This window comes from Mesitornis unicolor, unplaced genomic scaffold (assembly GCF_000695765.1).
Source record: "Mesitornis unicolor isolate BGI_N332 unplaced genomic scaffold, ASM69576v1 scaffold10541, whole genome shotgun sequence".
In the NCBI taxonomy this organism is placed as follows: Eukaryota; Metazoa; Chordata; class Aves; order Mesitornithiformes; family Mesitornithidae; genus Mesitornis; species Mesitornis unicolor.
Window position 1 is genome coordinate 55,402 of NW_010161688.1, and position 10,436 is coordinate 65,837.

At 35.5% G+C, this 10,436-nt stretch overlaps 1 protein-coding gene across 1 annotated transcript in view; it reads right to left on the reverse strand.

Moving 5' to 3' along the window:
- The window catches only part of LOC104547623 (serine/threonine-protein kinase ULK4-like), a gene marked incomplete at its 3' end in the record, with an annotated part of 59,428 nt that extends 50,872 nt beyond the window's left edge, over positions 1–8,556 (reverse strand). The window contains exons 1-4 of the mRNA XM_010193406.1: positions 8,419–8,556; positions 5,732–5,831; positions 3,209–3,348; positions 1,699–1,861 (exon numbers count right to left, since the gene is read on the reverse strand). Of these exons, the coding sequence (XP_010191708.1) occupies positions 1,699–1,861; positions 3,209–3,348; positions 5,732–5,831; positions 8,419–8,556 (541 nt within the window). The remainder of the gene's footprint in view (positions 1–1,698; positions 1,862–3,208; positions 3,349–5,731; positions 5,832–8,418) is intronic.
- Between the last annotated feature and the right edge of the window lie 1,880 nt (positions 8,557–10,436).

Genomic DNA, 10,436 nt, shown 5'->3' on the forward strand with positions numbered 1-10,436 from the left:
ATTAAGAAAGCTCTCTTTGTTCCCATAAAATATTGCCGAGAATTCCATTGATCCTGATAACAGTAACTGCTATGACACATCATTATCGTGGAAGTAGAGGTCTGGGAGAAGCTCTGAGATGATGACTAATAAAAGATTCATAAGATTAAAAGTAAGTTTCTGAAATTTTCTTACTTGTTGAAAAAGTAACATAGTATCTGCAGCCTACTGCATTTCCATGGATCTCTGTTGAAACTAAAGCACAGTAACTTTCTCATACTTAAAAAGAAATTATCATTCTTAAGTAAAATGTACTGAAACAGTTGAGCGTCAAACCAGAAATCACTTGGACCACTGGCATCAAAATTAAACAATGGAAGCACAGCAGTGCAAAGACTACAATGAAAGGAGCAGCAGTTCTGTGTTGTACTAAATGAATTTTGTATATATATTTAACAGGAAATTAATGGAATTTAGTCCTAGACCTTACGGAGAGTATTTGCAGTATAGACTTTTCAAAAGTCCATAAATAATTCCATTGCTCAAATTTTTGAGATAAAACAGAATTCACTTTAATTCTCTTCTTTTCTTCACCATACTTCCAACATCAGTTATTTCTTCACTTTCCAATTACTACTTTATAACTGGAGCACAAAAGATTGTAAATTAGTGATTCTTTTGGCTACTTCCTTTAAATCTTTTGTTTGTTTTGCACTTGTATTTTTTTTAAACACACCGTCTTATATCAACTAAATACCAGAAATACAGTTTCATCAGTTAGGAAAGCCAGTTCCAATTTGAATTATGAACTTCCAAATTTTTAGTGATCTTATTTTTCTAATTCTACTACTTGTATTTAGCTGATGATATGTGAAATGCATCAAGGACCAAAGCTATTTCACTGAGCTTTTCTTCCCACCACAGTTTTCATCAAACAGCAATTAATAATTAAGCCTTCTCAGTAAATCCAAAGGAAGAAGTAAGATTTTTAATTAATTAGCTACCTTGAAACATTTCAGATCATATTCACATATTCAGTTTGGGTGGGGCTTTTTGGTTTTGTTTATTTTTTAATTCTTGAACTTTTGCTTCTTTTTTTTTATACAAAGAGAAAAATCAAGAACATTTTATAAAATAATGAAAACATGCTCAGGATAGACAGTTTGTACATTAAACTGTACTGTAGGGATTTGATGTCAATCTGCAAAAAGAAATTTAAAATAAGCCACCTCCAATTATGTTATGTTGAAAGTTTGTTATACAAGTGTACTACAGTCTATAATCACCTACACATGAGCTTCAATCCAGAAATAACCTGAAGCCTATTTACAAAAAGCAGGAAAGGTCAGTAATTGTTATTATATCATAAATTTTATGATAGACAGAAGTTTTTCCAGCTCGTAGTTAAACTGGCTTTGTGAAACTTAGAATTATTAGCATATACTCATAAATGTAGTTTCTTCCTTGTCTACTCACTTGCAGGTGTTGTTCCCTCTGTAAGTTGAGATCTCTCTGAACAATATTCCTGACCAAAATTTTGGTTTTGAGCTTATTTAAAATATTCCTCATTGCTCTAGAAATTTAGTCAGCCCCAACAGAATGATGAACAACTATTTTATTTCAAGGTATCCTCTTGAATTTATTTCAAACAAAGGCTTTTTCCAACTTTCATTCTGCCCCTTTGGTATAAGATAATTTTGTCTCATAAAAATATTATACCTTGAAACCTGTTTTTCAGGTATCTTTGTGTATTGTTTTCACTGACATCTCTTTCCCCTTCTTCAGATCCAACTAAAGCAAAAAATTCTTCCAAGTTTTCACCATCCACTTTAGCCAAGCAAAAATTACTGAACTTCAAAGTGCCAGGCCCTTCCAGCAAAATCTAGAAAAATAAACATAATCCAACATACAAGTGTCATATATTAAAAGTGATGACTGCTGAAATTTCCAACACAAAGTATAAGATTATTTAGGAAAAAAAATAAATCACAATCTCAAAACATTTAAGTACATAGAGATGATCACTATAACCAAAAACACTGAAAAGGTTTTCTTTTAAGTCAACGCTAATACTGACTTTTCTCTTACAACCAAAAAATTACAGGATCTCACAAAAGAACCCTTAAGAAGTTTAATGTGCATTTTTGTTTCCTCATTATTAAATCTAAATTAACAATGATGTTACTATGGGAAAGAAAGTAAAAGTAAAGTAAAACTGTATAGGAATATAGAAGTGTAGTAAAAAGGATCACTGCTTCATTTGAGGAAAAAGAGTGAATCTTTCTGATTTTATTTAGCAGAAAATTCCAAAGATTTTGTCAATGATCATGAGAGTCTTCTCTATGCAGTCATTGCTTATTCTCATAATTAAAAAATGTTGTTTGGAGCAATAGTCCGTTCAGTCAGATGTGGGGGACGGGGTGGGGGAAGCAGTCTTACTTTAGCACTCTATATTTTGTGTTCAAAGGAGTACTTTACAGCAACATTCTTCTTTGGAAGAATACAGAGGCATCTCCATTATGCTTTATTCATATATCTTTTTACTGCATTTGGGCTCACAAATTACAGAAACTGAGTACAGTTGTGCAAGATTTTACAGAAATCTCAGAGAAGAGCAACTTGATCACATACAGATCAAGACCAAAACCAATTACTATTAAGCAAGAATTTTTTTCTTAAAGTCATATTCTGGTTACTACATAAATTAAAAACAAACATAGACTTTGATAAAACTATACATAAATTCCACACACATACACAAATCAGAAACTACATAAAGATTTGCATTTTTATGCAAGAGTAAGATGATAATTTAAATGGCATTTGGAAACAATAAAAGAGGTTATTAAGAAACAAAGCTTAGCTAACTTTACTCCCTCATTAGCATTTTCTATGAATTCAAAATATTCCGCAGCATGATAGAATAGGTATAATAAGTTATATATCGGAGGACAGAGGACCAAAATCCTTTGTTAATTCAAACCAGTACACTGAATCAAAAAGAATCTACCACATCGTATCAAGTATACAACAGGGAAAGAAATCAATTAGATCATAAAATATTCAAGCTATAGACTTGTCTTTCATTGTCTTCACATATATTGTAAAGCTCAACTGCCTTTAACCTGAGGTAAGCCTCTTCCAAATCATAAAACAGAAATAATGAATTAAATGCTGATGGTGTACATGGTAACATGCAGTGTGCCCTCTAAATAACATTCCTTCTTACCTTTCCAGGCGTCAGTTCACAAAAGATAATTCCAAGCTTATGAATATGGTATAAACCAGTAACCAAATCAACACCAAATTCTCTCACTACATCTTCAGGTAGATGTTCATCTTGAGCAATAACAGATTCTAGAGAACCACCTGAAATATGTTTGCATAGTCAGCAAGGACATAAAACGAACATGCCATATAATAATTCCCAAGCACGTTATATAAGCTTCTTCAAAAGATGTCAAGCAAAAAATCATTATCAGTAGATAAAAATATTTCTTAACATTATCCAATAGTTACAAAAGCTAAAATGTAAAGAAAAAATAATTATTCCCAACACTGTGACAAATATATTAACTTTGACTACAGCTAAACTGAGGTCCTTCCAAAATCTCCACGATCCTTTTGCATTAAGTTCCAACTAACTCTTCCTCTGTTCCTACAAAGCCTTTCAAATAACCCTCACATAACCCTCTCTATCACCTGTGTCCTTCCTGGGTTTCACATTCACTCTCTATGCTTTGCCCCCACTGATTGTTACTTTTTCTCTGTCCTTGTCAAAAATCTCTCTTCACTTACTTCCTCAATCCCATCATCTACTTCCTCATTCCCACTGATTTTCAGGTATGTCATCACACACATCCCATTTGAGCCGTTCCTGTACTAATCATTCATAGGACTTGGACTTCTCCTAATCTCATTTGCCATAAACTCGTTGTTAAAACAATTTTTCTCCTCCTTCCTGTCTCAGTCTCCTATCCTAAACTCCACATTCCCATCTCCCCCAAAATCCCTTTCCACAACCTCATGTGGTCCTTTACTACTCCTGCACCAAACCTGTTCCCCTAAGACCACAGTTTGTATCTTATGAATTATCTATCAGCTTCATGGGCTATTATTTATATCTTAGACAACTCATGCCAAAAAAACCAAACCAACAAAACCAAAAAAACAGACACAAATTTAAGTTCCAGAATGAAAACCAGGATTAGGAGAGCTCTTCATAGGAAAGGATACTAGATCTTTTATTCTAAATCACAGAACATTTTTTGTGAGCTTTTTTTCCTTTTGCTCAGTAATTTCTTTCAAAGAATGACAAGACTAAAAGGTCTAAATACTGCTGAATCTTAAAATTATTTTCTTTCTAAACCTTTTCAATGCTGTTTAGTAAATAAGTCATACATTTAAAACCAAGCCCATATTACATAGCTATAGTAAAGAATTTTCCATCGTGTCTTATTGCTGGGTTATTAATGCATTTTACAGGTCTACATATAGAATAATTGCATAATATGACAAAATATACAAAGAAAATAAAAAGCAAAACCAGCAACATAGAAGTATGCCATATCTGATAACAGAAACTCACTTTGTCACCTTGAGACAAGTGAGAAATCTTCCATATTTCAAAAGCAGTTTTCAAGGCTCTGCAAAATTAATAAGAACTCCATGTCTTGTTCTATTTTTAAGAAAGTTAGCTTCAAGACACTCTCCCTGCAGCAAACTGCAATACTGCAAGGTGAAAATACATTATGATTCTTCAAACTGTACTAAATAAAAAGCTGCCTAATAACTTAAGTATGTGCCCATAAGTCAGACTAAGCAAATAGACCAAAGCCTCCACATGAGCCATTAACTTCACTTTTAATCATTGAAAGAATGACTTCATTTACTTTCCAGAACTTGTAGCTCCTCTTCAGTAATTTTTGAAACAGGAACTCTGGATAGAAAAAAAGGCTGTGTGTAATATGGACTTTTACTGTGAAACAAATTCCAGATACCAAAATCTTAACATGCATCACTTGCACAATTGGCCTTCTTTTCTTTCCATGTGGAGTGAAGCACGCTATTTGGAGTTTAAAACATGCAGTCATCACAATTATAGAAAGCTTTCTAAGATTTCTTTAATAGATTGATGAGAACCTATCAAAATTCAGTGAAACACTTAATGCAGTTTTGAGGCCTCAGAGCTCTCAAATTAATGTCTTAACATAAAAGTCAAAATACTTCTACTGAACAGGAAGAAAACTTACATAATTTACTATTAGCTACAGAACTGCTCTGTAATGAAAAAATTCATTTGAGCAATATTAAGTCATTTGTACATTATAACTTGATTTGCTCCTTGCTTGCTTTGTCGTTGTGTGGTATAATATGAAAAGAGAATGCCAAAGCTGTCAGTCCTTAAAAAACTTACCTCAAGTAATTTTTACTTAGCTACCCTCCAACTACTCACAATGTGTTTTTAAGTTCCCCTGATTAGCCCTACCTCCTCAGCTATTAAAAACCAACATTATATCACATCGATTATCATTTAACATACATATACAATGAAGCAGAGGAGAAATACGACTTCAATTGATTTCTAAAATTATTTCCAAAAGCATATTTTAATATATAAAAAGGATTCTCAAGTTAATAATCAGATAATTATTAAGCTTTTTCAAATACGAATTTGTCATGGAGAAACCGTTAAAAGAAATCTCTTGCAAATATTCACTCTAAAAATTTCTATCTTTTGAGCTTATCTTACCTGTGCATAATTCCACAACAAGCCAGAGATGGTTGCTTGTTTCATACCATTCATGAAATGTCACTATATTCCTGTGTCTGATTTCATGAGTCAGACGAACCTAGAACAAAGTTTTTAAAACAACTAAACTGGAGGGGAAAAAAAAAAGAAGCAATATATATGGACTTACGGCAGGAGGAAAAGACAATACAACTTTACTTTAGATCAATTACTTGTTCTCTTACCTTTTCCAGTGCACTAAAGTTATTCTCCAATTCAAATATTTTAGTTTTACTTGTATGCTGAGGAAAGATAACTCACCTGTTTTGTAAATTATACTTTGATCGACTGAAGAAGAGACAGCTCTGGGGAGATCTTATTGTGACCTTCCAGTTCCTAAAGGGGTCCTATAGGAAAGCTGGGGAGGGACTATTTACGAGGGCAGGTAGAGATAGAATAAGGTAGAATGGTTTTAAACTGGAAGAGGGTAGATTTAGACTAGACATTAGGAAGAAATTATTTGCTGTGAGGGTGGTGAGACACTGGCACAAGTTGCCCAGGGAAGTTGTGGATGCCACCTCCCTGAAAGTGTTGAAGGCCAGGTTGGACAGGGCTTTGGGCAACCTGGCCCATGGCAGAGGGGTTGGACTAGTTGATCTTTAAGGTTCTTTCCAACGTAAACCATTCTATGGTTCTATATTTAAAAAAAAATAGGAAGTTACCGAACGCAAAATGATAAGCACGATTTAACCTTCCTGCATCACTAATGCAATAGCAAACTGGAAATCAGAATTTGGAGTCAAACTTGCATTCCTACTTTCTTTTTCAATGGGAATACAACTGTGACACAATATGGTGAATACAATAAGAGAAAGTAAAAATATTTTTTTCCATCATTATTAATCTTATCAGGCAAAAGCAATTATTCAAGGGTCCTTGGAAACTTTTATTTCTATCACACCTACATGCCATAATCTCTACAGAAGCCTCAGTATCTTGTCAGAGTGGTATATAAGGTATCCCCAACAGCTTTCAAAGACAAATATGCTTCTAAGAACAAAACGTTTAAATTGAGCAGATTCATTAATCATCAAATAAACTGTCATTAAACGACAAGAGGGAATATGAAATTGTACTGGGTTTACATGGCAAGGCTTTGGTAGTAGGAGGGGCTACAGGGTTAGCTTCTGTGAGAAGCTACTAGAAGCTTCCTCCATCTCCAACAGAGCCAGTGCCAACAAGCTCCATGACAGACCCACCACCAGCCAAGGCTGAGCTCATCATTGATGGTGGTAATGCCTCTGTGATAACGTATTTAAGAAGTGGGAAAAATCTGCTGGAGAACAGCAGCCAGAGAGAGGGGTGAGAATATGTGAGAGAAACAACTCTGCAGACACCAAAGTCAGTGAAGGAGGAAGGGAAGGAGGAGTTGTCCCAGGTGTCAGAGCAGAGATTACGCTGCAGCCCATAGTGAAGACTATTGTGAAGCAGGCTGTCCTGCTGCAGCGCATGGAATAACCCACGCTGGAGAAGCTGGAAGCCCAAAGAAGGCTGTGATCCCATGGAAAGCCCACACTGAAGCAGGCTCCTGGCAGGACCCATGACCCCACGGAGAGAGAAGCCCACGCTGGAGCACATTTGCTGGCAGGACTTGTGACCCTCCTCACTGGAGCAGTCTGTTCCTGAAGGATTGCAGCCCGTGGGAAGGACCCACATTGGAGAAGTTCGTGGAAGACTGACTCCCGCGGGAGGGATCCCATGCCAGGGCAGAGAAAGGTGTAAGAAAGAAGGAGTGGCAGACACAACGTGTGATGAACTGACCGCAATCCTCATTTCCCATCCCCCTGTGCCACTCAGGGAGGAGGAGACAGAGAAATCGGGAGTGAAGTTGAGCACAAGAAGAAGGGAGAGGTGGAGAGTTTTAAGATTCAGTTTTATTTCTCATTCCTTTGTGGTGACTTGGTTGCCAATACATTAAATTAATTTCCCCAAGTCAAGTCTGCTTTGTCTGTGACAGTAATTGGCAAGTAATTGGCAAGTGATCTCCCTGTCCTTATCTCGACCCATGAGCCTTCTGTGGTATTTTCTCTTCCCTGTTCAGCTGAGGGGGGGGGGTGATAGAGCAGCTTCGGTGGGCATGTGGCATCCAGCCAAGGTCAACCCACCACAGAAACAAAGTTTATCTACTGGAAAAATAAAATATTTAAAATGTCTAACTGTATCAGTTACAGTTTCTTTTCCAGAAAGTGTTATACGTCTAAACTTTGTCAAGCTTTTATAAAGCAGCATTGATTTACCTTAAATGCTATTCCTTCATCAAAAATAATTTTCTTGGTAAGTAGGAAATTGATTACTTACTGGAAGGTACTGCTACCACTGGATTTGCACAACTGATAACAAAATAAAGCAGACCACTACCTGCAAGTAATTGTTTTTTACAAGTTCTCTGACATATCATCATAGAAACAGTAAGCCTGTAAACATGGGTTTATGCATGGGATTTAAACAACAATAAAATCAGATTAAGAAATAAATACATTAAAATAACACTATTTAAAGTGTAAGAATTTAAAATCTTAAGAAGCTGATGTGATGACAAACTCCATGTAAAGAAGCAGATGGTATTTTTATTTTATATTACCTGTGTTACAAGGATTTTGTAAGTTGTATCTTTTCCCAGATTTTGCAGTGAAAAACCCATTACTTACCCAGTTTGTTATTTCAGCTCTTTTGCATTTATCAGTGCAAAGAACAGCAACAAAATTAATTGTCCCCTTTCTTCTTCCTTTATAAACAACTGTCTTATTTCCTCTTCCAATCTCCTCATATAGAATGAAGTTCTCCATACTTAAGGATGCTTTAAAGGCAATAGATTGCAAACATGGTATTAGTTTCATAAACAAAGAAATCTTTAAAGAAAGCAGGGGTAGGGGGCAAGCATTCAGATTTAATAGTCATTGAAGTATAGGATTTATCTTCTCAATTCTTAAAAACAGAGATCACATACTTCCAGCAACATCAAATGTACTTACTTTACAGATAGCCTCCTCTCAGGAAATGTGACCAAAATTTTGTACAAAAGCTACTGTTTTCCACTTCCAAAGCTCTTAACACATTCAAAAAACTTGCAGATAAGGCAGTAGCTACAAATTCTAAATATTTTAGCTGTAAATAAAAATCATACTACCAAACTTAAAGTTGTATGTTCTACATAAAAATGCTGTCCAAATGAAAATAGTCTATACTGAAAGCCTTGCCAAACAAGATTGTCATTTATGCCCAAGGGCACTTCAGGCAAACATGCCCCTGCAAATTTTCATAATGTAATTTAAGCCTGCCAAATAACTGATTTATCAACATAACTGAAAAGCATGGGACTTTGTAACTATTAGTGTTCCTACGAATGCTAAGCTAAATGTAGCTTTACCAGTTGTAAGACTTGGAATTAATGGTTTTTCACCAATAGAAAAAAATCCTTGCAGATAAGTTTTAAATTTGTTGGCCATTGTTACATTGTGGGAATCAGGGAGTTCCACAGAAATTGAATTTATATTTGTAACTATCATTTTTGTCTCAAGATTTGTATATGCTTTAATTTACGTACTGGAACAAATGAAACAATTGTCATTTGTTGCAAATCCAGGAAGTGGCACTTGTACATTTAAATAGTTAGATGCTTTTCATAAAAGTCTGGTTAATTCTTTCATTCCACAATTATTTTCACAGAGAATATTTGGAGCAATGAGAGAACTGACAGCAAAATATTGAAGCAATACAAAGTGAGAAGTCTGCATCAGCTTTCCATGCTGCTCCTTGGCTATTCCACTGGGTTAAGAGCATGGACATACAGAATCCCAACACAGGCATATTCCAGAAACAGGATATATTGCTAACAAGACCCCAGCGATCACCCTGTGGTAAGTTCCTTCAGCTACAGGCCAACTTCACATCTGATGCCGAGGTCTTCCAATTAGCAATTTAATTAGTTCCAAGGCATTTGGAGCTGCTCTCTCTCATCTCTACACAACTTCTTCCATTTTGTTTATTAAACTGATGTTTTTTTCTTCAACAAGACCAGTTCTCAATGTAGTTATTCTAAAACCACAGAAAACCAGCATATTGGAGAGGGCAGTGCAGCAATGGGAATGGTCAGCAAGGATGATGCAGAAGGGCTGCTTAAGCAGTACAGCTGCCAAACGCCTAATCACAAACCAAAAACTCAATTTCATTTTACCTCTTTCATGAGACACAAAGCTCCCAGTGACAAACCAAAGACCAAATAAAGACCAGAGAAATCTCAAATTTTCAGACAGGACTCCAAGTAAAAATACAACAACGCATTGGGCAGCAGCAGACAACAAAGTGTGTATCACTAAAATACTGGTTCTTGCCAGAAGATCAGTCAGGTGCCAAGTACAACTCACATGATCCAAAGTTTACAACATACATAGAACCTCAGAATTCCAGGATTTCTTTTACCAAAGATAGTTATCAAAGATGGAAGTTTTGTTCCCAGAATAAGAAACAATCACCGTTACAATTCAAAAGCCCTGGGATTAATACTGTAAATTAGTTCCGTCTCTGTGAGCACTAAGCAAGCAGGTAGGTATAACCAGTATAACACAGAAGTACTTTTTTTTTCTCCAGTTATCTATGAGAACTAGGTAATTATACAACAATCAGTTTGCCAAACATTCCAAAACAAGGCACAAAGATACAGCATCAG